The following is a 26603-nucleotide window of genomic DNA, read 5'->3' on the forward strand; positions in this document are numbered from 1 at the left end:
ATCGCTAAGAACAACAGGGATGTTGATAGCAACCCCAGGGGTGTGTTAGGAAGCTGCGTGGATGCCGGGCTCGGCGCTGGCTGCCTTTAACAGCCCCACGGTGTCGCAATTCCGGGCGAGCTCCCTCCCGGCGGAGCTGGCTGCGGGATGAATCACCCTGACCCAGTGGCCCGGGGCTGGCCCGGCCGGGGGAGGGCTGGCTCAGGATTTGTCCCGCTCAGGATCCGGCCAGGACCCCCCTGGAGCATCCTCCTCCTCCTCGGAGGGATGCAGCTCTGCTGGGGTGGGAAGTGCTGCTGGATCTGCAGGAGGAGGGGGAGGAGGGGGTGAGGATGGCTCAGGCACGAGGAGGGCACTTTGTGCCCCTCGCTGTGGTGGTGGCACCGCTCAAATGCCACTTGTGACACCCAGGGGAGACCACGCCTGCGTTTGGTGCCCTGGGCTTTGTCACCAGCCCAGTCCTTCCCAGCCAGGAGCTCCACCAGGACCTGCCTTCCTCCACCCCACGGGTCTGGGCTCCCTCGGTGCTCCCCCGTCACCCCCAGCTCTGATGGGACATCCCAAAATGCCACAAGAGCTCCCGGGAAAGGTGAACAGCAGGAGGTGTCCACAAAGCCCCTGAGATGCCAGCAGGAGCAACGAGCTCGACCTGGCCAGAACAAAGGGCTGGGGAGGACTGGGAAGGTCTTTTCCATCCCACTCCTTCAGAGTGGAAAACTTGCTGGCCCTGCCTGCGTGTAGCTTTAAGATGAGTTTGCTTTTCCAGCAGCAGATTTCCGGAGGATTCTTGGAGAAACACCAAATTTTGCCTAATTCAGTCATTTAAAGGCCCGTAGCCTGAATTCTGTGCGGATGAGAGCGGAGCCTGCACTGGAACCTTCCCCTGGGGTGCATCCCTGGGAGCTCTGCTGCTCTGCCACCTCTGGGGACCGGGATAATTTCCTGTGGTGCTTCCCACATTCCCAGTGCTGCCACCAGCCAGGCTGTGGTCACCAGCAAGAACCACGGCCCTGGGGCACGAGGGCCTCACCTCTGAGCCACACATCCCTCTGCCAGGCTGGAATCCTGGAACGGTTTGGTGGGAAGGGATTGAAACCCACCCAGTGCCAGCCCTGCCATGGCAGGGGCACCTCCCACTGTCCCAGGGTGATCCAAACCCTGTCCAGCCTGGCCTTGGGCACTTCAGGGATCCAGGGGCAGCCACAGCTCCTCTGGGAATTCCATCCCAGCCCCTCCCCACCCTCCCAGCCAGGAATTCCTTCCCAATCTCCCATCCATCCGTGCCCTCGGGCAGTGGGAGCCACTCCCTGGGTCCTGTCCCTCCATCCCTTGTCCCCAGTCCCTCTCAGCTCTCCTGGAGCCCCTTCAGGCCCTGGAAGGGCTCTGAGCTCTCCCTGGAGCCTTCCCTTCTCCAGGGGAGCATTCCCAGCCCTGGAGCAGCTCCGTGTTCTGCTCTGGGCTCGTCCCAGCAGCTCCAGGTCCTTGTGATGCTGGGGACCCCGAGCTGCAGGTGGGGTGTCCCCAGGGCGGGCCAGAATCCCCTCCCTGCACTTTCTGGCCGTGCCGTGCTGATTTCGGGGCTTGCACCCAGCCGTGACCCCCGGCAGCTCCCGGCGGGATTCGGGGTGGGATGCTGAGCCCATCCCTCCCCCGGACCCCACACGTACCCCAAACCCCACCCCACAGCCGGCCGGGCTCCGGGGGTGCTCTCACACACCGCAAACCCCTCCCCTGCAGATTCCTCCAGCCTGGGGTGTCTGATCCCCGTCCCAGGCACCTTCCCGGGGCGGGGGCGGATCAAAGGCCGCGCGTGCCAGTCCTGCTCCCGCTCTGGGCCAATTTGGCTATTTCGGCTTCGCTAATCTGATGGGAGCGGGAGCTGGGGCTTGGGGGGGCTCATTTACTCATTTACTCCTCTGACAGGTTTTTGGGGTGTTTTTGTGTTGGGTTTTTTAAAAATTGTTATTATTTTTTCGTTTTCCTTTCTTTCCGCTGGCCAAAAAATTAAAATTTCTCCCTTTCGCCCCCGATGACGACAGCCCCGGCCGGGAGGGGACGGCGCTGCCCGGGCCCCGCCAGCGCATCCGGGTGGGCTCGGCCTCGCCGCTCCCCCCAGAACCCCCCCACGCCGCTTCCTGACGGCTGCAATTGGCAGCACTCGGAGGGAGAGTCCAGAGCTGCCCTTGGGACGGGAGAGACTCCAGCCGGAAACTCTGGAGCAGCACAAGCTCTCACTTTTCCCTCCTGCTCGGGGAGGGGGTGCCCGGCAAGACGGCATGCTCAGGAGCGCTCTGCACGCGTTTGGATGATGAGGAGGAGCCAAATGCACCTTTTTTAATGGAGTTTTTTCCCTGCTGAGCATCCCCAGCCCGCAGGTTCTTGGCAGAGCTGCTGGCACCCCCCCCAAACCCCCAAAAACGCGGCGGCAGCAGCAGGAGGAGGACGAGGGGTTAACGGCGGCGCTGCTGCTGCTGCTTGCCTGCCAAAAGCCGCTCCGGCGGTGCCACGGACTTCCCGTTCTTCCATAAAAGTCCACCGGATCCGGGCTCCCGTGGGATGCGCAAGGAGGGGGCTGAGCCGCCCTACCTGGGGCGCGTGCAAGCGCCGGGGGCTGTTTGTGCAGCGCCTCCCAAAAAATAAACCCAAAAAAAACCCACCTCGGGAGCCGGGCGGCAGCGCTGGCCCCGCTCCCTGCCCTGGCTCGGGAAAAAAACTCTTTTTTTTTTTTTTTTTTTTTTTAAACCGTATTTTGGGGGCGGCGAAGCGGCCCCGTTCCAGCCGGGCTGGGAAGGGATGCGGGGAAAAGCCGGGAAGGGGAAGGGGTGGCCGGGCTGGGGCAGGTCGTGCTGCTCCTCACGGAGTTCCAGCATCGCTCCGGGAGCTCTGCTCCCCTCCAGGAGACCCCGAGCTCCTTCCCCACCGGGCTGGAGAGACCCTGGAGAGGCTGGTGGGAAGCAGGGAGAGCAGAAACACCACGGGTGTCCCCCCATGGAGCCTCCTTGTGCTCCATCCCCTTCCCAAACCAAGCTTGGACCTCCCAGCACCCCAAAATAGCCCCCCCAGCTCCAGTCCCGATTATTTTGGGACACCGGAGGGAGGTGGTGCAAATATAAAGAGCACGAGGTCTTTTCCCAGCCCTGATCCCCAGCCAAGGGGTCTCCCAGAGAAGCTGTGGCTGCCCCAGCCTGGGAAGTGTCCAAGGCCAGCTCGGATGGGGTTTGGAACACCCTGGTCTGCAGGAACGGAAGGAGATGAGTTCTCAGGTCCCTTCCAACCCAAACCACTCCACGATCCCGTGAAACTGCATTTTCCCAGAAATTTGGATGGAACCAGGAGCTGCTCTTCCCCGCAGGGATGCTCAAACTGCCCCACACTGCTCTGAGCTCAAACCCCACAGGTTTAGGATTTACACCCCAACTCCCCCCCGGGGCTGTGCCCGGGGACACCGCAGCGGGTCCCCGTGTTCGGGTGGGTGTCCCCAAGGCAGGACGAGGGGGGGTCCTCCCCTGACCCCCCCTCCCTGGCGGGCAGCTCGCCCGAGCCCCGGCTCAGTTACAGCAGCAGACGAGATGTCATCACACCGAGAGCCCGGGGCTTGCATCACAAGTGTCTTGCAACGAAGAAAGCCAAATTTTTTACAGGAGCAGCACACACGCTCTCCCTCTCTCTCTCTCTCACACACACAGCCTCGGTAATTAACTTAATAGGTTTCTTACAGAATGCCCCGTGAGTGATGCTCAACATATTCAAGTGTTGACAAGACGGCGCTGAACCCGACGCCTACACAGCGGGCAAACGAGGCTCGGAGCGCAGACACACCTTCATTGTCTGAAACTTGTAGTAAAACTCCGAACCCGCCCTTGTGAAATGGGGAGCTGAGCAGATGGGGCTGAGTAACCCTTCAGCTGCCAGGACCTGGCGCAGGACCTGGCAGGGCCCAGGTGAGGCGGCGGCGGGTGGTGCCCAGGACCCCCAAAATTAATTTATAAGTGGGTTGGGTGAGGTGGAGATCACAACAGATGCTTCCAGATATATTTGGGATATGTAATTAAGAGTTTTTAGCCCACTGGGATCATCGTCCTTGATCCTTGTGGGTCCCTTCCAGCTCAGGCTATTCCACATTTCTGTGGTTTGCTGGGCACTTAAATAAATCAGCAACTCCTCACTCCTCTGTCAAAATATTCACCCTTCAGAAATCAGCTGTACATCCAAGGGCATGAACACGGCGCTGTCCTCTGGGTTTGCTCCAGATCAATATTTGGGCCACTAATATTAAAAGAAGGCTGCTGGACAGTCCCTCCCTGTGTGTCACCTGCCCAGTTCCAAGAGGAATCATTCCCTTCCCTCCTGCCTCAGGAATTGTGTCCTAAAAGATGCAATTTTAGCTCATCTGTGCCGGGTGGGCTCAGATCCCCATCCAAGGAAAACCAGCACCAAGCACCCTCCTAAAGAGCCAACAGAACCCACGGTCACCCCAAAAAAAGGAGGAAAAAAAGTCACTGGAGAAAGGATTAATGGGAAAACCAGTTTGGATGGGGCTGTGTTGCAAGAGGCAGCAGAGATCCATCTCCTGCTGATTTGGGATGGGATCTTGAGTCAGGAAAATTGCCTAAGAAAGGGTGGTCGTCCGTACAGGTTTCTCCAGGTTGGGAAACGTCCTGCCAGCGGCTGGGACCCGCGTGGAGCAATCCCAGCCCCAGCCCGGCTGTCATCACGGGGCTGACGAGCTCCCAAACCCGTTGGGCTCCTCGGCGTCCCCTCCACCTGCGCCCTGAGCCCGGCACGGATCCGCGTGGGTCAGGGGCAAACCTGCCAGCAGCTGCTGGGGACACCAAAACAGCGCTGGGATCACTGCCAGTGCCACTGCCGTGTCCTTCAGAAGGGCTGGAACCCCAAATCCGTGGCTTTTCCCCGTCCTGCCGCAGGCTGTGACCTCAGGGCAGGCACCGGCCGCTGCAGGGATGCAGGATCTGTCATTGTTCCCAGTCTTAGGGGTTGCAAAAGGATTTCGGAGGTTTTGATCAACAGAGCAAAAACCCTAGAACCTTGGGCATATTTTTGGGGGATTTTTCCAGCACCAGAATCTTAGGAATATTTTTGCGGGATTGTCCAAAATATTTGGGACACCGGAGGGTGGTGGTGCAAATATAAAGACCAAGAGGTCTTGGCCATATTTTAGGGTTTTTTTTCCAGCACCAGATCCTTGGGCACAGAAATTTTTGGGGCATTTTTCCAGCACCAGCACCTTGGGCACAGCAATTTTTGTGGGATTTTTCCAGAACCTTGGGCATAGCAATTTTTGGGGCATTTTTCCAGCACCAGAACCTTGGACACAGTGATTTTATGGGATTTTTTCGGAACCTTCGGCATAGCAATTTTGGGGAATTTTTCTAGCACCAGAACTTTGGACACAGCTGGGGAATCTTTCCAGCACCAGAACCTTGGGCACAGCAATTTTTGGGGGAGTTCTCCACACCCAAAGGTGGATGCTGCAGACAAGACCCGGGCTGCAGACAGGCAGAAGAATCCACAGGGCTACGGTGCACGGGAATTAAGGATTTAGCTGGGAGTTAGCTCGGTATTGTCAGGGAATTAAAGGTTTACCTGCGTGTTGCAGACGGAGGCTTAAAGATTTTACAAACACACGAGATTTACAGCTCTCCTGAATTTCGACACCCTCGGGTTTACCCCGCCAGGGAGGATTTTGACCAGGTCTGGATGGTTTCCCTGATGGGAACAGCGGTGGGAATTGGGGCTGAGGTTTAACCCACGGCCACGTGGCACCTGAAATCAGCCCAAAATCCTGAACCTGTCTGGGCTCTTGCAGAGATGGAGCCAAGCGGGATCAAACCCTAAAGCTGCACGAGGTAAAGCCTTCACCTCAGCATTCACTGGAGAAATAATCTTTGCATTAAAATCTCTTTTCTCTCCTCAAAAATCTCAGTGGCATTCCAGATTTTTGGGAGTTGGAGCATCCCTTCCCCCAGCACCTCCAGCAGCGATGGCCGGACCTTAAACCACACAACCAAGGTGAGGCTGCGGGGCAGCAAATCCCGCACATCCAACAACCCCACAAGCATTCCCAAGGATAAATCCTGACGGGATGCGAGGCAACACACATCCCAAACACATCCCAACCACCCCACAAACGCAGGGCTGCCAGCCTGGCCTCTCTCATCGGCCCATCGGGAGTTGCAGCCGCTTGCATGCAGAGGTGCAGCAGCTGTGCAATTGCCAGCCCGGGGCGAGCGGCTCACCCACACACTGGGAACGGGAGCTGCAGGCCGGGCCCCGATGGAAGGAGGATAAAGCTGCCCTTACGTAAGGCCCGGGGTTGCGTGGAGGATCCGTGGCGGGAGCAGACTTGCTCTGGGCTCAGCCCGGACCGTGCCGGCAGCCCCGGGACGGATCCGGGCTGGAATATCCTGGGACGTGCAGCACGGGAGAAAACCTCGCCCTCCTGCACCCCTCACGCTGGGGGTTCTCTCCCTGTCCCAGCCCCTTCCCAAAAAATAGGTTGTTGTTCACGAGGGTGATTATTAATAATAACTCGGCTCCGTGGTGCTCCAGTTTTCCCGAGCTCCCTGGCAGCGTTCCGCCGGGCCCGGTGATTTAGTGCAACTTAATTATTCCTGGTGTTTCATCACCTCTTGTTTTTGATGTCTGTGTCTCTGTCAGGGCCTCACCTTCGTGACTAAGAGAGCCAGGGAAACAAACTGCTGGAAAAGGGAGTGAAAGGGGGAAAAACCCTGAGCTGGAGGGTGCTTGGAGACCAGGAAGGCTCGGGAAGCTGTCCCAGGGGATGCTCCGTGCATTCCCGCTGCAGGGTGGGATGTGCACGGGGATGGAGCCCCTCATGGGGTGTGGGGGCTCCCACCCAAACCCACCCCAGGTTTCAAGGCTTGGCTGTCATTCCCAGGAGCAGCAATCCCCAGGACATTCTGTGTCTGCCCCTTCCCAGAGGGACAGGATGGCGCCGGGCACTCAAACCCCTCAGCAGGAGCTCGCGGCTCCCTGGGCGCTGGGAAGTGTTGGATTTGCTGGATTTGGCTCCCAAAAACCTGGGGAAAATGGAATTTGGCTCCCAAAAACCTGGGGAAAATGGAATTTGGCTCCCAAAAACCACAGGAATGGAATTCCTGTGGCTCCAAGCCTTCCATCCCAACCACGAGCAGAGCCAGGAGCAGCTCCTTGAATCCACCTTGTGCCCTCGAGGGGACACCGGGAACACGCGGGGGGACACGGGAAGGGCTCAGGGATGCACACGGGGAAGGAGCTGCTCCAGGGAAGGAGGAATTGCAGCTTCAGGGCTGGAAGGGAGAGCATGGGGCTGGATGGGGATCAGCGACACATGGCAGGGCGAGCACTGCCCCAAATCTGCTGGGTTTTCCTGAGAAATGAAACCCAGGAGCAGCTGGATGAGGTGACCACCACTGTCCAACATTTCACACAGTGGAAAGTGGGAAGAGTCCCTTGGAATGGCTAAAGAGCCCTTTGGGCTGCAAAAAGGGGATGCAGGGCTGGGATGCAGGGTTGGGATTGGGATATAGCATTGGGATGCAGGGCTGGGATTGGGATATAGCATTGGGATGCAGGGCTGGGATGCAGGGTTGGGATTGGGATGTAGCATTGGGATGCAGGGTTGGGATGCAGGGTTGGGATTGGGATGCAGGGCTGGGATTGGGATGTAGCATTGGGATGCAGGGTTGGGATGCAGGGTTGGGATTGGGATGCAGGGCTGGGATTGGGATGTAGCATTGGGATGCAGGGTTGGGATGCAGGGTTGGGATTGGGATGCAGCGTTGGGATGCAGGGCTGGGATTGGGATGCAGGGCTGGGATGCAGGGCTGGGATGCAATATTGGGATGCAGGGCCGGGATTTAGCACTGGGATGCAGGGTGAAGATAAAATATTGGGATGCAGGGCTGGGATTGGGATGTAGCATTGGGGTGCAATATTGGGATGAGGGGCCAAGATTCAGGGTTAGGATATAGCACAAGGACACAGGCTGGGATTGGGATGGGATTCAGGATTGGGATGCAGGGCTGGGGTGTTGTACTGGGATATGATCGGGGATACAGCACAGGGATGTGGAACTGGGAACTGGCACTGGGATGGGGAACTGGGATTTGGAACTTGGACTTGGCACTGGATATGGCACTGGGATACAGCACTGGGATGTGGCACTGGGATATGGTACTGGAACATAGAACTGGGATTTGGCACTGGCATATGGCACTGGGATGTGGCACTGGGATGTGGACCTGGGACATGGAACTGGGATGTGGACCTGGGACATGGAACTGGGATGTGGCACTGGGATGTGGCACTGGGATATGGCACTGGGATGTGGCACTGGGATTTGACACTGGATGTGGCACTAGGATGTGGCACTGGGATGTGGCACTGGGATTTGACACTGGATGTGGCACTGGGATGTGGCACTGGGATGTGGCACTGGGATATGGCACTGGGATGTGGCACTGGGATTTGACACTGGATGTGGCACTGGAATACAGCAGTGGATGTGGCACTGGATGTGGCACTGGGATGTGGCACTGGGATTTGACACTGGATGTGGCACTGGGACGTGGCACTGGGATGTGGCACTGGATGTGGCACTGGGATATGGCACTGGGATGTGGCACTAGGATATGGCACTGGGATATGGCACTGGGATTTGACACTGGATGTGGCACTGGGGTGTGGCACTGGAGTGTTGCCTGGGATGTTCCCACTCTGGGGCACAGCAGGGCAGCCCAGCAGGTGCCCAGCCAGAGCAGAGGATGCTCCTGGATCCGTTTGGGATCTGCCAGCACCTCTGTGGCAGTGCCAGCCTGGCTCAGCATCCCAAGGATTTCACCCAACCCTGGGAACACCCAGGCTCCGCTCCCGGCCGTGCCAAACTCCGCGAAGCCGGGGGAGAAAGCCAGGAATTTTCACAAAAAGGAGGAGAGAGAGAGGATGAAAAAGGAAAAAAAAAAAAAATCCCACAGCATTCCCAGTATTTCCCTGTGTGTCTGTGGCCTGGCGCAGCCCTTCTGCTCACTGCTCTGTTTATCCATGACAGACAACTAATTAACATCGGAGCCTCTTGAAAGGTCTTTTCAGAGGTAATGTTCTGACAGAGGATGTCAGTGAGGAGCAGTGATTTGTCTAAGCAGTGATCACATTGTTTCAGACTGAATGAGGTGAATATTAAACTGCTTTAAATGCACTCTTCATAAAGCACTAATTACATACTCCCGGGGGAGTACGGGCAAGGAATACTAAACAGCCGAAAAGTCAACAGAGTGCTTTTTATAGTATGTTGCTGGGTTCTGTGTTTTTCTGTCTTTCTTTCTCTCTCTCTCTCTCTTACAGTAAAATCACAGCACGCTGAAGAATACACATTTATAGCACAATGCTTCACATCTAATTATATGGCAATCATTAGTTTTAACCTGGGTGTATTATATTTTCTTTGATATATCGTGCCCCCCGGCATCTCTTTGCATAGAACACTTCCAAAAGCATTTTCTCCCCTCCCTGGAAAAAAATGTGCTTTTTTTTTTCTCCTTTCCAGCGTTAACATTTGCTTATAATTTTTTTTTTCTTCCCCCTAAACAATTTTTTTTTTTAAATTGGCAGGAATAAAAAGGGGTAAAAAGAGGGGAGGAGGAGAAATCCGTTTAATCCAAATAAGAACCTGTTCCCTCCCTCCTGGAATCATGCACTTTATTATTACCAAGGTAACTCCACTGGGGTTTTAAAGGGGAAAGGAAACACAGAATGGGCCATTAATGAATTCCTGCAGATCCTGCTGCACTCCTGGTCTGGCTCGGCCAGAATTCCTGATGGGGGGAACAACTACTCCATGAATTATTGATTTTTTTAATAGCACAACTTGGGCGGAGGGGGGAGATTGAAGAAACCACAAATAAATCCTCCCCGCACTGAAAACCTCGCGATCTTCTCATCCAAGAGATGGAAAAATAAAAGAGCAGCGTGTGACAGGCCCGGGTGTCCTCGAGGAACCTGCTGTTCCTCCTGGGAAACCACGGGAAAGCTGGGAGAGGTGGTGGGGACACAGATGAGGGGCACGAGGGCTGTTTGCCCATAAATATTCCCCTAAATGCTCAGGGTCTGGCTCAAAAGCACGAGGTGTGGCTGAAATTTGTGAGAAATGGCTCAAACACGGAGGATCTGCCCCAAATAGGAACTTTGCTGCCTCCCAGCACATTCCAGGGGGTCTGAAGGAAGAGGGAGATGGACTTTTCATCCGGAATTTTAGTGCCAGGACAAGGAATAGTGGATTCGAATGGAAAGAGGGAAAATTTAGCTCAGATATATGGAAGGAATTCCTCCCTGGGAGGGTGGGGAGGCCCTGGATGGAATTCCCAGGGGAGCTGTGGCTGCCCCATCCCTGGAAGTGCCCAAGGCCAGGCTGGAGCACCCTGGGATGGTGGGAGGTATCCCTGCCCATGGGATTTAAGGTCCTTTCCAACCCAAACCATTCTGGGACTGAAGGATTCTAAATGCACAGGGGGCCTGGCCCAAAAACGCAGGGTAGGAGTCACTAACAGGAGCTGTGGCTCAAATAAATTGAGCTGGATTCGCCTGCAGAGGTCACAGCTCAAAAGCAGAGGCCACAGAATTGCGGAATCATGGAATTGTTCTGCTTGGAAAAACCCTCCAAGATCACCCAGTCTGAGCTGTGCCCGATCCCTGCCTTGTCACCGAGTGCCACCGAGTCCAGGAGTTCCTGGGACCCTCCAGGGATGGGCACCCCAACCCTCCCTGGGCAGTTCCAAGGCTGAGAACCCTTTCCATGGGGAAATTCCTGCTGAAGTCCAACCTGGCACGGCCTGAGGCCGTTCTCTCTGCTCCTGTCCCTGGGATAAGATCCCAATCCCCCCGGCTGTCCCCTCCTGGCAGGAGCTGTGCAGAGCCACAAGGGCCCCCTGAGCTCCTTTTCTCCAGGCTGAGCCCCTTCCCAGCCCCCTCAGCCCCTCCTGGTGCTCCAGCCCCATCCCAGCTCCGTCCCCTTCCCTGGATTCACTCCAGCCCCAGGACGGTCCCTCGGCCATCCCAGGGTGCAGCTCCTGCTGCCACGGCCACTTTGTCACCGCTGTGCCACTCCAAGGCCACCCCCCTGCCCTGCTGAGCCACCAGACGAGGCCGTGGCTGCTCTGCCCGTGCCCACCCACCCGTTCCCAGGGTCAATCCCTCTCCACGTGGCACCGGGTGCCCACGGATCGGGGCAGGAGCGTCGGCTGGGCCCTTCCTTGGAGGTGCAAACTTCCTCGGAAAGGAACAGTCATGCAGCCTTTAGAGTTTTTGTTGTTTTTTTTTTTTTTTCCCCTTTCCTTTAAAGAACATGAAAGAATCTGATAATTACTTCTATCTACCACCCAACTGTACTAATTACCAACCTATTTCTTCACAGTATGACAGACACAGGCTCTCCAAAACACATAGAGATAAATTAGCACTAATTGGTTTTCCTCTGGCTGTTTGAATTAGTATTTAAAGCTCCAATTACAAAGCAGAATAATTACTATTAATGTCCTGTCGCAGTACAAAAGGCAGATATCTCGAGCGAGTCCAGGTGTATTATTACACCGATTACAGAATATTTAACCTGGCTCGTTAAGACAAAGACACGGGAAACTTTAAAAAGAGGGGGGAAAATAAAAGGGAAAAGAAAAACCACAGATGGTGGCAGGTCCCTGCAGGAGATGGATGGGGGGGTCTTTGAAACCTGGGATGAGAGAGGTACGAGAAGGAGAGAGGGAGGAAGAGCAGAAAAGGGAAGGAGGGGGATGAGAAAAGAGCAGTTCTTTGGGAAAGCAAAGGAAATTTTGGGGGGGGTGACAGGGATGCAAGTGCTGCTCTCCCAGGCAGAGTCCAGAGCACGAAAGGCAGAGCGTGGTGCTGGTGTCCCAGGGGTCATGACCCAATGCCTTCCTCCTCCTCCTCCTCCTCCAGGAGGTTCCACATCCCTCGGGAGAGCAGCAAACCCAGCTCCTGCCCAGGGATGCTCCAGGGTCAGAACTGCCCCACGGGAGGGAGGCGGGAAGGGGCAGGGGCAGGACAGGCAGGACCATTCCAGCAGCTCCTCCATCCTGGTGATCCTAAGGATTGGGATGGATCAGGATAGAGCATCCCTGTCCCCAGCAGCTCCCCCAGCCTGGTGATCCCAAGGGTTGGGATGGATCAGGATGGAACATCCCTGTCTCCAGCAGCTCCTCCATCCCGGTGATCCCAAGGATTGGGATGGATCAGGATGGAACATCCCTGTCCCCAGCAGCTCCTCCATCCTGGTGATCCCAAGGATCAGGATGGAATATCCCTGTCCCTGCACTGCCATCATCCCACCCCAAATCCTGCAGGCCTGGGCTGTGCATCCAGCTGGGAACACACAGCCCCATCCCTGGCCTTCCCAGAGATGAGGGGAGGGTCTGGCTGTGCCGTGCCACCACGGGGACAGTGCCACCACGGGGACAGTGCCACCACAGGGACAGTGCCACACTCTGCCTGACACTGGGTGGTCCCTGGTGCAGGGGTCAACACAGGGTGGCTCCTTCCTCCTCCCACTTCATCCATGCCTGGAAAATCTGAACTGGGGGATTCCTCTGGGCTGGGTTACCCGCACCTGCAGCCCCAAGGGAGACCCCAGAACTTGCCCCAAAAGGGGAGCCTCAAGGGCAGGGTGCTCCCACATGGATCACATCCCACAGCGGCCAGGACAGCGTGGGGACAGGAAGGAAAGCCATTCTGGGGAGTGACAGCTGTGGTTTTAGCACCCCCGGGGCTGGCAAACGGGGGCAGCCGCCATCCTCTCCGTGCTCCCCGGGGCCGGGATGTGCTCCCAGTGTTCCACCGCTCCGGGCTGGCAGGGGTGGCACGGATGGACAGCCTGGCAGTGCCCTCTGGTGCTGCCCGTCCCCTGCTACCTGCCTGGCCCTGCCCTGGGCTCCCCACTTCCCCGGGGGGCTCCTTGGGGCACCCCCGTGGGGCTCCCTGTTCAGGGCAGTGCCCGGCATGGGCCGAGCTGCCGGAATCCTCTCCTGGCAGGTCCTGCCGGGCCGGGGGCTGCCCGGGCATCCCCATCCCAAACAGGCCCTGCCGGGAGCGGGGGGCAGCTCCTTGGGGCTGCCGGGGGGTGCTGTGGGTGTGTGGAAGGGAGGGGAGGACGGGGAGGGATTTCTTTTTGCGAGCGAAGGTGGGTGGCGTGCGGGGATGCCAGCTGGCGATGGGCTCTATTTCTACTGACAAGGCTTTACCCTGTAGGTGTGAGGAATTCCAATTAAATATTCAGCCTATTTGTCTGTGTGTGGGAGAGGGTTTGCTGTGCAGGAGGAAAGCCTCACATTCAGCTCCGGAGCTAACCATTAAGAGAGAAATTAGCTCAGTTCATCAAGGGAAGCCAGCGGAGGGTTTTCCCTCGCTCTCCTACCTTGTTCCATCCCTCTCGTTGAGGAACAGCGGGGAACGAGCCCATCGCGGTCGGCAGGGGAGAGCTGAGCCTGCACCGAGAGCCAGCAGCGCTTCCCAGGCCGGGAAAAGTCATTTCCCCCGTTCCTGGGGGATGCGGTCCCGGCTCAGCCCACCCCAGAGGCTGCCGAGGCAGATCGATGCTGCGGGCGAGGGGTCGGAGGCGTTCGGATTTAATTGCTCTCCCATTTCCCGGCCACCTCCTTTGCGAGCCGTTTACAAGACACTAATTAATCACTGCGAAGCGAAAGCTCTCGCTTCCAGATGATCTTTTTAAGGTGGGAATGCCCCGCGAGAGTCGATGCCTTATCGATGAGGGGCCCTTTAGCTGGATCGATGGGGCTGCACCGATCGTCCCTTGCCGCCCCCGCGGGTTTGGGGTCGGGTTCAAAGGAACTGAGAGGCTCCGGAGGGTGGAAAATCCCTCAGGAATACACCCAGAGCATCAGCTGGGGGAGAGATTGGGGTGAAAAATGGCATTTTGGTACCAGGATGCTCCTTGAGCAGCACTGGGGCAAGGGCAGGATCCTGCACTGGGGGAGTCTGGGGGAGAACTTCCAAAAAAAAAAAAAAATTAAAAAAAGAAGCCACCATGGAGCTGATTTCACCGTTTTCTGGAGCTTGACGTGTTTTTGCCCTTTTGAAATAACTTTCCATCTCAGAATACCCAAATTTTAAATAGAACCTAAAGTGACGAGAATAAAAAAAAAAAAAGAAGAAGATGACTTTTTCATGAAACCACAAACGATATCCTGTTTTCCTGCTCTGTTTTGAGGAAAAGAAGTTGTTCCTGATGGGAACGAAGGCATAATTTCCTTCTCCTGCGGGAAGGTAAATGTTCAGGCTCCCCCAGGTGAGGGGCACTGGGGGGACTCAGGTCCTGGGACCCCACTTTCCACATTTTAAATAAAAAAAAACACCTGGAAGTTGAAGCCAAACATATTTTGGAGGAAGATGAAGGTGATGGGCTGCTATGAGAGGGGGGATACGGGACATTTAGGGGGTCCCAGTGCTGCTCTGACCACACCGTGGTGCTGGGCCCTGCTGGGAGGAGGAACTGGTTTTAAAGGGCTTAAAATCCTCCCTGGGAATTTCAGACAGGGAAATGAATCTTTTGGTCCAATTCCAGCCCCGCTGCCCCCAGACCCGGGCTGTGGGGAGACTGTCCTGCCATCCCTGGGACAGACATCCCACCCTGGGACAGACATCCCCCCCGGGACAGACATCCCACCCTGGGACAGACATCCCCGCCCGGACACGGTCACCAGGGACTTTCCTGGTGCACCTGAGAGTTCCACAGCTCATTGGGAAGGGAAAGCCTTGCCTGGATCCCGTGGGATGCTCCCAGCCGTGCTGAGCTTCCCAACCTCCTCCCCCTGGCAGGATGCAGGGATCCCTGCCCCCTTCCCAGACTGCAGAGTGAAGGAAGGAGTTTTCCTACCCCTTCCCAAACACAGGATGCAGGGATGAGCTTCCCTACCCCCTTCCCATGTGAAGGAAGGAATTTTCCTACTCCTTCCCAAGCATGGATGCTGGGATCAGCTTTCCTGCCCTTTTCCTCCTGCAGGGAAGGCAGAGAGGAGCTTTCCCACCCTTCTCCATCCACAGGATTCAGGGATGAGCTTCCCTGACCCATTCCCACAAGAAAGAAGGAATGAGTTTTCTTACCCCTTCCCACACACAAGATTCAGGGATCAGATTTCTTACCCTCTTCCCCATCCCATGGATTCAGGGATGAACTTCCATACCCAGGATTCAGGGATGAGCTTCTCTGCCCTACACAGGATTCAGGGATGAACTTCCCTACCCCTGCCATACCCAGGATTGATGATTTTCCCTGTCTTACACAGGATTCAGGGGTAAGTTTTCCTACCCTTTTCCATCGCCAGGATTCAGGGATGAACTTCCCTACCCCTGCCCTACACAGGATCCAGGGATGATTTTCCCCTGCCCTGCCATCCCCAGGATCCAGGGATGAGTTTCCCTGCCCCTTTCCATACTCAGAATTCAGGGATAAGTTTCTCTGCCCTGCTATACCCAGGATTCAGGGATGAGCTTCCCTGCCCTACACAGGATTCAGGAATAAGTTTTCCTACCCCTTTCCATCCCCGGGATTGAGGGATGAACTTCCCTACCCCTGCGCTACACAGGATCCAGGGATGAGTTTCCCTGCCTCTTTCCATCCCCAGGATCCAGGGATGAGTTTCCCTGCCCTTTGCATCCCCAGGATCCAGGGATGAGTTTCCCTGCCCCTTTCCATCCCCAGGATCCAGGGTTGAGTTTCCCTGCCCCTTTCCATCCCCAGGATCCAGGGTTGAGTTTCCCTGCCCCTTTCCATCCCCAGGATCCAGGGATGAGTTTCCCTGCCCCTTTCTGTCCCCAGGATCCAGGGATGAGTTTCCCTGCCCTAGACAGAATTCAGGAATAAGTTTCCCTGCCCTGCCATCCCCAGGATCCAGGGATGAGTTTCCCTGCCCTAGACAGAATTCAGGAATAAGTTTCCCTGCCCTGCCATCCCCAGGATCCAGGGATGAGTTTCCCTGCCCTTTGCATTCCCAGGATCCAGGGATGAGTTTCCCTGCCCCTTTCCATCCCCAGGATCCAGGGATGAGTTTCCCTGCCCCTTTGCATTCCCAGGATCCAGGGATGAGTTTCCCTGCCCTGCCATCCCCAGGATCCAGGGATGAGTTTCCCTGCCCTTTGCATTCCCAGGATCCAGGGATGAGTTTCCCTGCCCCTTTCCATCCCCAGGATCCAGGGATGAGTTTCCCTGCCCTGCCATCCCCAGGATCCAGGGATGAGTTTCCCTGCCCTTTGCATTCCCAGGATCCAGGGATGAGTTTCCCTGCCCCTTTCCATCCCCAGGATCCAGGGATCAGTTTCCCTGCCCCTTTCCATCCGCAGGATTCAGGGATGAGTTTCCCTGCCCTGCCATCCCCAGGATTCAGGGATGAGTTTCCCTGCCCCTTTCCATCCCCAGGATCCAGGGATCAGTTTCCCTGCCCTTTGCATTCCCAGGATCCAGGGATGAGTTTCCCTGCCCTGCCATCCCCAGGATTCAGGGATGCGTTTTCCTTCCCTGCCATACCAGGATTCAGAAGCCTTATGGAGTTTCTCATCAATCCCAAATCCCGACACTTTTATGGGGCACAAAACACCTTTGTGGGGCCGAGCATCCCATCAAGGAGCAGAACCCCTCAGGGACGAGCCCTGCACCTTCCCCATCCCGCGGGACCGCCCTGGCAGCACCGTGCCGCCGGGCCCACCACACAGTTCCTTTCCTCTCCTCCCAAAACCCAAACCCGGGGACTCCATAGCAACCCGCAGCTCCGGGGTCTGACTCCAGCACTTCGCTCGGCGCTGTCACTTCGTTTCAGGCTACCCCCGGGTAGGTGTGAGGAACTCCAATTAAGCATTCCGCTGGCTCCCTGTGTGGGGGGACAGGCTCTGCTGTGGAGGAGGGAAGCCTCGGCGGTGACTAATCGCTCAGACACCGGGTGTCTGTGGCACCCGGGGAGGGCAGCCAGAGGGTTTTCCTTCACCGTGCAGCTGCCTCTGCATTCCCTTTTCGGGAGCGATCGCGGCTCCCGCCGGGCTCGGGGGCTCCCGGGCGGAAGCTGGAAAGATCCCAAGCATCTTTCCGGCGATGCCGCCGCCGCTGCTGCGGATCTGTGCTGCCGCAGCCTTTGCTGCTCTGCCTTGCACAGCCCCGGGGGAGCTCCTTCCCAAGGAAAAGCACATTCCTGGGCTTTGGAGGCGCCCCGCGCATCCCCTGCCGTGCAGGGGCCGTTGGTGTTTTTGGTGCCCTTTGGGTGAGCATCCCCAAATTTGGGTGAGCATCGTTAAATTTGGGTGCTGAGCCCCAAAGTGAGCTCCTTGCCCGGGGAGCGGAGCAGAGGATCCCACCCTCGGCCACCGCTCCTGTCCTGAGTGAGACGCGACAAATTGGCCACCGCGAGGTCACCACCGCGAGCCCCCGCAAACATCGCCTCCCACACCCCCCATCCCCATGGAAAATCCCAGCTGGACGAGGGGCCCCAAGCACCCCAAAACCGCCCCCCTGCCCGGACACCTCCCCGGGGGACAGCGGGTGACACCGAGCGGTGGGACACGCGTGGCGCTCCCAGCCTGGCGACACCGCCCGGCTCCAGGGGACACCGAGGCCCTTCCCCAACCTTTGCCAGCCGCTGCCGAGCCAGGCCCGGCCCAGCCGGCGGCTTCGCCCCCGCTCCCCGGGGAGGCGAGAAGGGGGCCGGGGCCGCCCCCCGCCACCGCCGTGGGCAGCGGCAGGATGTGCTGTCCCTCCCCTGCACTTCCCAGCGAGCACTTTACATAACTTCTGCTGCTTAGTCACAGCTTCGCCTCTTTTTTTTTTTTTTTTTTTCCCTTCCCTTTCCCTTTTTTTTTTTTTTTTGGAGTGATTTTCTCAGCCGCATCAGAGCGCGAGTCATTTCGGCAAGGGAAGTCCCTTCCTTTCTTCCGTTCCCTTGGTAACTGCACAAATTTGCTCTTCAAATGATTCATGACCGGGGTGCTGTAGGAGTTCCCTCCTCCAACACAAATCGCTCCCACACAACCACACATGCCCGATTAATCACTGATCAGTGTCTCTTCCGCAAGGTCCCCCCGGCTCCAGCGCTCTCCTCCGGCCACCAGGACGCTCCTGAGCTCCCTGGATGCTCACAAGTGTCCCCAGAGAGGGGACACAGGCAAGAGTTTGTGAGAAATCCCATCCCCGGGCAGGTTTTACAGGCTGTAAATGAAATATTCCCGTGGTGGTGGGACAGGTTGGCGACGGGAGCCAGAGATGGGGTCGGAGCTGATGGTGACGGATGAACCTTCCCTGAACTCCCAACTGCACCAACTTCCTTCAGGATCCGAGTTTTGATTCCATCAAAACTTCCTCAGATTCAGCAGAGGGAAAACTGAAAAGGCAGAGGGTCACCCCCAGCTGTGACCATGTTGGAGGGATGGAACCCAACAGCAGAAAAAAGCCAAAAAAGAGCCAGAAAAGTCCTTTTTGTACCCCTGGCAAGCAAGGCCAAGGATCGTCCCAGGGCCTCGATGCTCCTCACACACCTGCACCCGCACAGGGAAGCAGCCTGGGATGGAAGTGGGAGCTTGGCTGCCAGGAATACCTCAGCTGGAAAATAAAATTAATCTGTGAAATTTCTCTCTGCCTTTTTTTTTTTGGTAGGCTCTATCTGATTTATTCTCTCCCCGTTATGAGGAGCTAATTAACAAACCATCGTTTAAATAAACAGCAGCCAGAGTGTTTGTAACCTTGGCTTTATTGAATTGTGACAAATTAGTAGCCTCTGCATGTTAAATGAAACAGAAGCACAGAGGGAAAAAAAAAAAAGCCAAATTCCCATCTGGATAACGATCCTGGCTGTGGACAAGGAGCAGAGGGAGCAACTCCTGGCCAGTGTGGAGAAATCCCAAATAACCCCAAAACCTGGCAGGTCTCTGAACACTTCAGTGCTGTGGCTTCACCCTGAGCTCATCCCGAGGGAATGGCAGGGTCAGGATCAGCTGGGGGACAAGGCCGGGCTGGGGATAAATCCGAGCAGCCCCGGGAGCCTCTGGAGCCATCGTTAATGCCCCGTTCATCAGGGATCCATGATAACAATCCTAAAAGGCACCTCCATGCCGAGCCTGGCACCCCGCGGCTCCCGGGAGGAGGGAGCAGCATTCCCAAGGGATGAGCCATGGCTTCGTGTCCCAGGCCAGCCCTACCCTCCCTCCCAGAAGGAAGAGAGATTTTGGGATGCTTTCCCCCTTTTTCCACTCCCCAAAGGGTTCAAGCAATGCTCTCTATCCTCCCTGGCCTGCATGGCCATTCCCAAAATTCACGGAGCCATTGCTGATCCCACGGGTGCTTCCAGCTCCTGCTGTCCAGTGGGAATTGCTCAGTGACAGCTCTCGCAGGGCTTTGGGAGTGCAATTACCTGGCAGTGTTAATTACACTCCAGGTGAGCACAAAGCCGAGCAGGGAGCACGCCAGCAGCTCCTGCGGGGTGGGAATGCTGGGATTTGTGGGGATCAACAGTGGGATCAACCCTCAGCACCCCAGGACACAGCTTCCCTCCGGACAGAGCACCCCAGCACTGATGGAATCATGGAATCATGGAGTTGTTTGGGTTGGAAAAGCTCTCTAAGAGCATCGAGTCCAACCAATCCCCCCAGCACCAAACCCTGTCCCCAAGTGCCACATCCACATGGCTTCAAAATCCCTGCTGGAGCAGTGACCCCACCACTGCCCGGGGCAGGACGACCTTCCCAGGGAAAAAATCTTCCCAATATCCAACCTGAGCCTCTCTTGGCACGACTTCTGTCCTGTCATTTGACACCTGGGAGAAGAAACTGGTCCCTGCCAGTCCTCAACCGCCCTGCAGGCACAGAATCTCCTTTCAAACATCTCTCAGGATGAGAAATTCATGGAATCAAGAGTGGTTTGGGTGGGCAGGGACCTGAAATCTCATCCAGTTCCATGGGCAGGAACATCTTCCACTGTCCCAGGTTGCTCCAAATCCTGTCCAACCTGGCCTTGGGCACTTCCAGGGATCCAGGGGCAGCCACAGCTTCTCTAGGAAATCCATCCCAGGGCCTCACAGGGAAGAGTTCCTTCCACAGGAGCTTGGAGAGCAAAGAAAACTTCCCCCTGAGCTACAGTCTCTTTACTTATTTTGCGCTTTTTTTTTTTTTTTAATTTCTTTTATTAATAAAGGCTTCATTAACGAGCAGCGACAGAAACTCACACCAGGGAACTGAGTATTCCGAGGAGCCAAGTCATCAATTAAACCAACATTTCCCTCTGTTCTTTCCCTTTCAAACCCTCGGTTTCATCACCAAAAAGCAGAGTCGAGAGGGCTCCAGCGAGGAGGAACAATAGCAGGGCACCAACTCCTACATCTGCCCCTTCTCCCCCCCAGCGAGGCGGGGATCAGCGATCCCACAATTCCACAGATCCGTGGGAACCATGGATGCTGCATGGCGCAGGCAAGAACGCTGCCCCAGCACCTCCAGCAGCTCCCAAAATGTGGAATCCCCCCATCTGTAGGGTACCCAAAACCTGATTTTCCTCCGCCCAGCATCAATTAATGATTAAAATAATTCCTTGCCCTGACTTTTTTCTCCTGCTGGGATGGTGAAAGCACCCGGATCACGAGTGCTCAGCAAAAATGTCCCCAAGGTGTCCCTACAACTCTTCACCCAGCAGCCGAGGAGCTGGAACGACAGCAGCCGGCAATTAACAGCCGATCTCTCTGATTTTTGATAAATCCAGCATTCTGGAGAAGCTGGAGCTGAGCTCCACGTGCCACAGAGGAAAAGTTTCCCGCAGAACCACATCCCTTTGGGATGGGGACAGAGCCAGGGGCCAGGGCCATGGGCACAGGCGAGCAGCCTGCGCCCTGCAGCTCCATTTCCACGCTCCCCTGGTGCAAAAACCCCATAATTTTTAAGGTTAATAAAGCCCTTGTTTGCTTAAGACAGCACCTGTTTCTATGGTGACACTTGCAACCCGGAGCCTGTTTACCGGCGGCGCCGCCGCGCGTGGTGACGAGCACGGCCACCGCCGGGGAAGGCACCGGGGGAAGGCCAGCCGCGCTGCCAGCGCCTCTGGGGACAGCGGTGCCACCATCCCTCGGCTCCCCAATCCCATCCCTGGGATCCCCACTCTGCCCCACAAAGCCACGGGAGGGGCTGGAGCAGCACCCCCAGTGCGGGGAAGGCCGGGGTGAGCGATGGGTGGGAATGGCTCTCATCAAAAACCTTGGATCCACTTCCCCCGTCCCACCCCAGAGTTGCCTGTGGCAGCTCCGTGCCTCAGTTTCCCCAGCGGCCTGCCCTGGGAAGGGGTTTGGGGCTGAGGCAGGCGGTGCTGGTGGCAGCAGAGCCCGGCGGGTCCCGCTCGGTTCCATCCTGGCGCAGGATTTCTCCCGGCTGGCAGAACCCGTTTCCATAACGACTTTCTGTTACAAACATATTTTGATAAAAATAAAGTTAAAGCGGCGAGGCTTTAGTGGAGTACAAATTCGCTGCTCTCGCCCTCCCCCTTCCTCCTCCCCGAGGAGGGGGAATAAAGACGGAAAGCTTTCCATTTGAAGGGCAGTATTTTCTCCCTTCTTTTTCTTTCCCCACTGAATACAAAATGGAAAACCTTGTTTACCGGGGATTCGCTGTAAACCGGTTCCGAGTCTGCCTGGTTACCTGATGCTCTACAGTATGTACAGGATAATGTGATAAATTCATTTCCAATTCACTGCATTATCCTTTGAATATTTTAATGACTCATTGAATGGAGTAAAAAAAAAAAAAAAGAGAAAAAAAAAGAGGAAAAAAAAGCTATTTCAAATGAACAATTATGCTGCATTAGAGTAAAGGCTGATTATATTTAAACACTGCTTCCATGGATAACGGGACATATCGACCTCCGCCTATAAGAGCTAATTTGGCTCTTATCTCTAAATAATTTTACACTGCAAATTACCATGAAAACCTAAAGGGCTTTAAAAACATTCATCAAAAGATATTATTCCACTTTGTAGCAACATTTTTATTTAAATTATTTTGAATAGGAGTGAAAGCATCTCTCGCGTGTGACAATCGGAGCGGCGACGGAGCAGCGGCTGACGAGGAACGGCGAGCGGCGCCGCGGGGATGGGACGGCTCCATCCCAAAACCCACCTGGGAGAGCAAAGCCCCCGCCAAACCCCAAAGCTGGTGGCGTGCCAAAGTACTGCAGCACCCGGCAGTGGCACTTAGTGCTGCTGGAGCTGCTTGCCTCCAAACTGGGGGATGGCGAAGCCTGGGGGATGCCAGGGTGGTACCCAAGGGATGCTGGGGTGAGCCCAAGGGATGCTGGAGTGGTACCCAAGGGATATCAGGGTGGTATCCAAGGGTGCCAGGGTGACACCCAAGGGATGCTGGGGTGGTACCCAAGGGATGCTGGGGTAAACCCAAGGGATGCCAGGGTGGTACCCAAAGAGATGCTGGGGTGAGCCCAAGGGATGCTGGGCTGACACCCAAGGGATGCCAGGGTGGTACACAAGAGATGTCAGGGTGGTACCCAAGGGTGCCAGGGTGATACCCAAGAGATGCTGGGCTGATACCCAAGGGATGTCAGGGTGGTACCCAAGGGATGCTGGGGGGATGCCAGAGTGACACCCAAGTGATTCCTGGGGGATGCTGGGGCGAAGCCAGGGCAATAGCCAGGTGATACTGGGGTGATGCTGGGGGGATGCCCAAGTGATGCTGGGCGATACTGGGGTGATGCTGGGTGATACCAAGCACTACTGGGCAATACTGGGGTGATGCTGGGCGATACTGGGGTGACACTGGGGTGGTATCCAAACACTTCTGAGCAATGCTGAGAGATACTGGGGTGGTACCAAGCTCTGCTGGGTGATACTGGAATGACTCTGGGTGATACTGGGGTGATGCTGGGGGGATGCCCAAGTGATGCTGGAGGATGCTGGGTGATGGTGGACTGATGCTGGGCAATACTGGGTGATACTGGGATGACACTGGGTGATACTGGGGTGGTACCCAAGCACTGCTGGGCAATGCTCGGGTGACACTGGGTGACACTGGGTGGTACCAAGCCCTGCTGGGCAATGCTGGGCATACTGGAGTGACACTGGGTGATACTGGGGTGATGCTGGGTGATACTGGGGTGGTACCCAGGCACTGCTGGGCATACTGGGGTGACACTGGGTGATACTGGGGTGGTTCCCAAGAACTGCTGGGCAGTACAGGAGTGACTCTGGGTGATACTGGGGTCATACCAAGCAGTGCTGGGTGATACTGGGATGACACTGGGTGATACTGGGGTGGTACCAAGCACTGCTGGGCAATGCTCGGGTGACACTGGGTGACACTGGGTGGTACCAAGCCCTGCTGGGCAATGCTGGGCATACTGGAGTGACACTGGGTGATACTGGGGTGACACTGGGTGATACTGGGGTGACACTGGGCAATACTGGAGTGACTCTGGGTGACACTGGGTGATACCAAGCAGTGCTGGGCATACTGGGGTGACACTGGGCGATACTGGGGTGATGCTGGGTGATGCTGGGGTGACACCGGGGCGCCGGCGGGCGCGGGGGCTCCGGCAGCCCCCCGGCACGGCACCGGCCGCCCCATCCCTCCCGGAGAGAGGCACTTGCAAGCCCCTCTCTGCACCAAAGCAACAGAAGGTGTCATGTAAAGCCTACACGGTTATTTTAGAGCCAGTGTGCAAATAAGGCTGTCAGCTGAAGCTCCTCGGAGCCAAGACTCCCATATCCCCCCGAGGATCTGCATCTCAACGAGACACCATGTGGCTGAGCCCGCCGGCTCCGCACCCGGATCTGGGGCTGGGGGATCGGGAAAACTCCTCCCAGACACGCCAGGACCCCCCCACGGCACCCCCAGCCCAGGGGGTTTGGTGCCGGTGTCCTCACGGGATGGGGATGATTTTTTGGTGGTTTATTGGGCGTTTGTGGGATTTGGGGGATTTAGACGCGTTTCTGTGTGTGTAGAGGAGAGATACATACACACACACACCCACGGGAGATAGAGGGGATATATTTATCCCATCATTATAGGGATCATATCAATATATAGGTTTTATATAGAATATTGCATGGAATCAGTGAATATCTCACATTGGAAGGGACCATCAAGAGCACCGAGGCCAAATCCCTGCTCGGATATGTGTGTTTATATTTATAAATGTATTTATCTCGTGATAAGAAAGCTTAAGGAATTGAAGCTTAAGGGACAGGATCTGCCCCATCCCTGGCAGGCGGGGAAAACCCTTTTCCCTCCCAAAAATCTCCTTTTCCCCGCCCTCTTTCATGGCCTAACACAGAAATTTTGACCTTAGAGATCACGAATGGCATCACCCAAACGCCAGGTGAAAAAAATCCCACCTTCCATTTGTGCTGGCGGTTTGAATCCCACATTTCCCTTCTTTGCTTATAGGATTTTACACTCAAAAAAAAAAAAAAGGAAAACCACAATAATTAGCAAGAGGGAACGGCTCCGAAGGATCTGTGTACAGAAGGAAACACAGGAGCTTGGGCTCCTTTGCGTTTGGTAAATATTAAAATTAATGAGAGACTTTCAGGACCCTGTTGTTAGAAATGCAGAAGGGTTTCTGTGAAGGATAAAAACACAAAACAACACGAAAAAAAAAGCCCCAAGCTCTGTACACAAATTCCTGCAATTATTCCCGATGCTTCCTATTTTTCAGCCAATTATGGAATTCAGGGAAAGTATTAATATCCTGTTTTAATTTGCTTAATATGCCCATTAACAATAAAAAGTCTAATTAAGGTATCTGTACAAAGAGCCCTCAGCAGTAATTTCAGAGAATAATAGAGGAGAACGACGCGATATTTCTTGTTAAATGCACGCTGCAAATTAATTGATATCTTAATTAGGCTTTAGTACCCAGATTATCAGTTAGATTGATTTAGGGCTGCAACAACTCATTTTTTGAAGACATAAAAACAAGCAGGAAGGGAAAAAACCGCTTTTCCAAAATATTTCTGGGAGCAAAGCCACGACACACCGGGACAGGGGGAAGGACTCATCCCATGGACACAGTGCTGGGAAGCGCCACAATTCAACCCAAACTCATTTCCCCCCTTGTTCTCTCACTGAATTCAAATAATTTTTAATAAAAAATTTAAAAACTAGAATTTAATGGAGATTTTCACCAAACCCACTTTTTTAAGCCCAAAACCCAACCAGCAGCAGGAGCTGTTTGGAAGGACGCGTTGTCTCCGCAGGGAAAACCGGTGGTGGGGAGTTGGCAAAGTGGTTTTTGGGGTTTTTTTCCAGCATTTCCTTAGGAGAAGGAGAGGAAAAAAAAACCAACCCAAAACCCAAGCAGCAATATTTTTGGACCAGCCTGGCTCTTTATAGCCTGAGGAAGCACTTCCCTACCTACACGCCCAGCACCATTTACATTTCTCTGGCAAACACTCGTCCTCCCTGCGGGGTTTCTCCGGGAGGAGTTTGCATCCCGAGGGATCCCAGCCCTCGCTGGGTGCTGGGGAAGGGCCCGGACTCACCAGGATGTCAGTGACCAGCCAGTGCCTCCAGAAGCGGTGCCGGGGGTTGGCTCTGTTGGGGCAGTCGGGGTCCACCATCACCAGGACGTATTTCTTGTTCTGCAAGAGAGCACAGGGGGACGCTGTGGCCACGGGGTGACAGTAAAAAACCCCCAAATCCACATTTTCCCACTCTTTCCCAGCAGGAGCACTGTGGTGAATGGCACCAGAATGGGCACCAGGGGAGGCCACAAACCCCAGGGATGATTTAATCCCAAATCTTTCCAGAGGACAAATGTGTGTTCTGCCTCCTCCCAAAGAAAAGGCACCAAGGAGAATTCCCTCTGCTCATCACCACATCCCACTGAGGCCCAGGATTGCAGCCACTCTGGTATTTTTGGGATCCAGACTTGGTTGGGGAGAAGCTGGGTACCCCATCCTCCATGGGGGTGGCTGTGGGGAGCCAAACTCCACCCCAAATATCCCAAAATAACCAAAAGGTGTTCCCGGGATGCTGCAACAAGCAGCACCTGGGGGTCAGGTACCACTCCTGGGTGATGGAATTGGGCAAAGAGAGCTGGGATTTATGGATAACACTGGTTCAGCCCCCAGGAAACCCTCACAGCCCCCCCAGGCCCCCACGGAGGGTACCCAGCACCCAAAGGTGCCACCAGCACGGAGCCCACGTGGATATTTTGGTCTGCTGAGGATGGAGCTGGGTGGAAGTGACCTCTGGAGGGAAAACCTGCTGATCTCCAGGGCTTTGGCAGGACCTCAGGCACCAGATTATCCCTCAAGCACGCAGATTAAGGGATCTATATCCGAATGAAAGCTCCAGGTGCGTCTGTCAGGGCGCCAGCGGTGCCCCGGGGGCTGGGCTGGCACAGCCAGCCCTGGGATTCAGCCCTGCAATTCCCACTGGAATTAGCTGCGGCTCTGTGGCTGCGTCCCCTGCCCTGTGAAACCAGGCAGGATTTGCACAGCGAGGTGCCTGGGGCTGACTCAATATTTTTGCTCCATTTCCCAACCTCTGCTTGGGGTAAAGAGGCAAAACCCCCCTGGGGTGTTGCCACAACC

General features: G+C 55.7%; 1 protein-coding gene across 1 annotated transcript in view; it reads right to left on the minus strand.

The window, feature by feature from the left end:
- Positions 1-26603, minus strand: part of PEBP4 (phosphatidylethanolamine binding protein 4) — a 76878-nt gene that overhangs the window by 12738 nt on the left and 37537 nt on the right. The window contains exon 4 of the mRNA XM_064400418.1: positions 25548-25646. Within this exon, the coding sequence (XP_064256488.1) occupies positions 25548-25646 (99 nt within the window). The remainder of the gene's footprint in view (positions 1-25547; positions 25647-26603) is intronic.

This window comes from Passer domesticus, chromosome 28, assembly GCF_036417665.1.
Source record: "Passer domesticus isolate bPasDom1 chromosome 28, bPasDom1.hap1, whole genome shotgun sequence".
NCBI lineage: Eukaryota > Metazoa > Chordata > Aves > Passeriformes > Passeridae > Passer > Passer domesticus.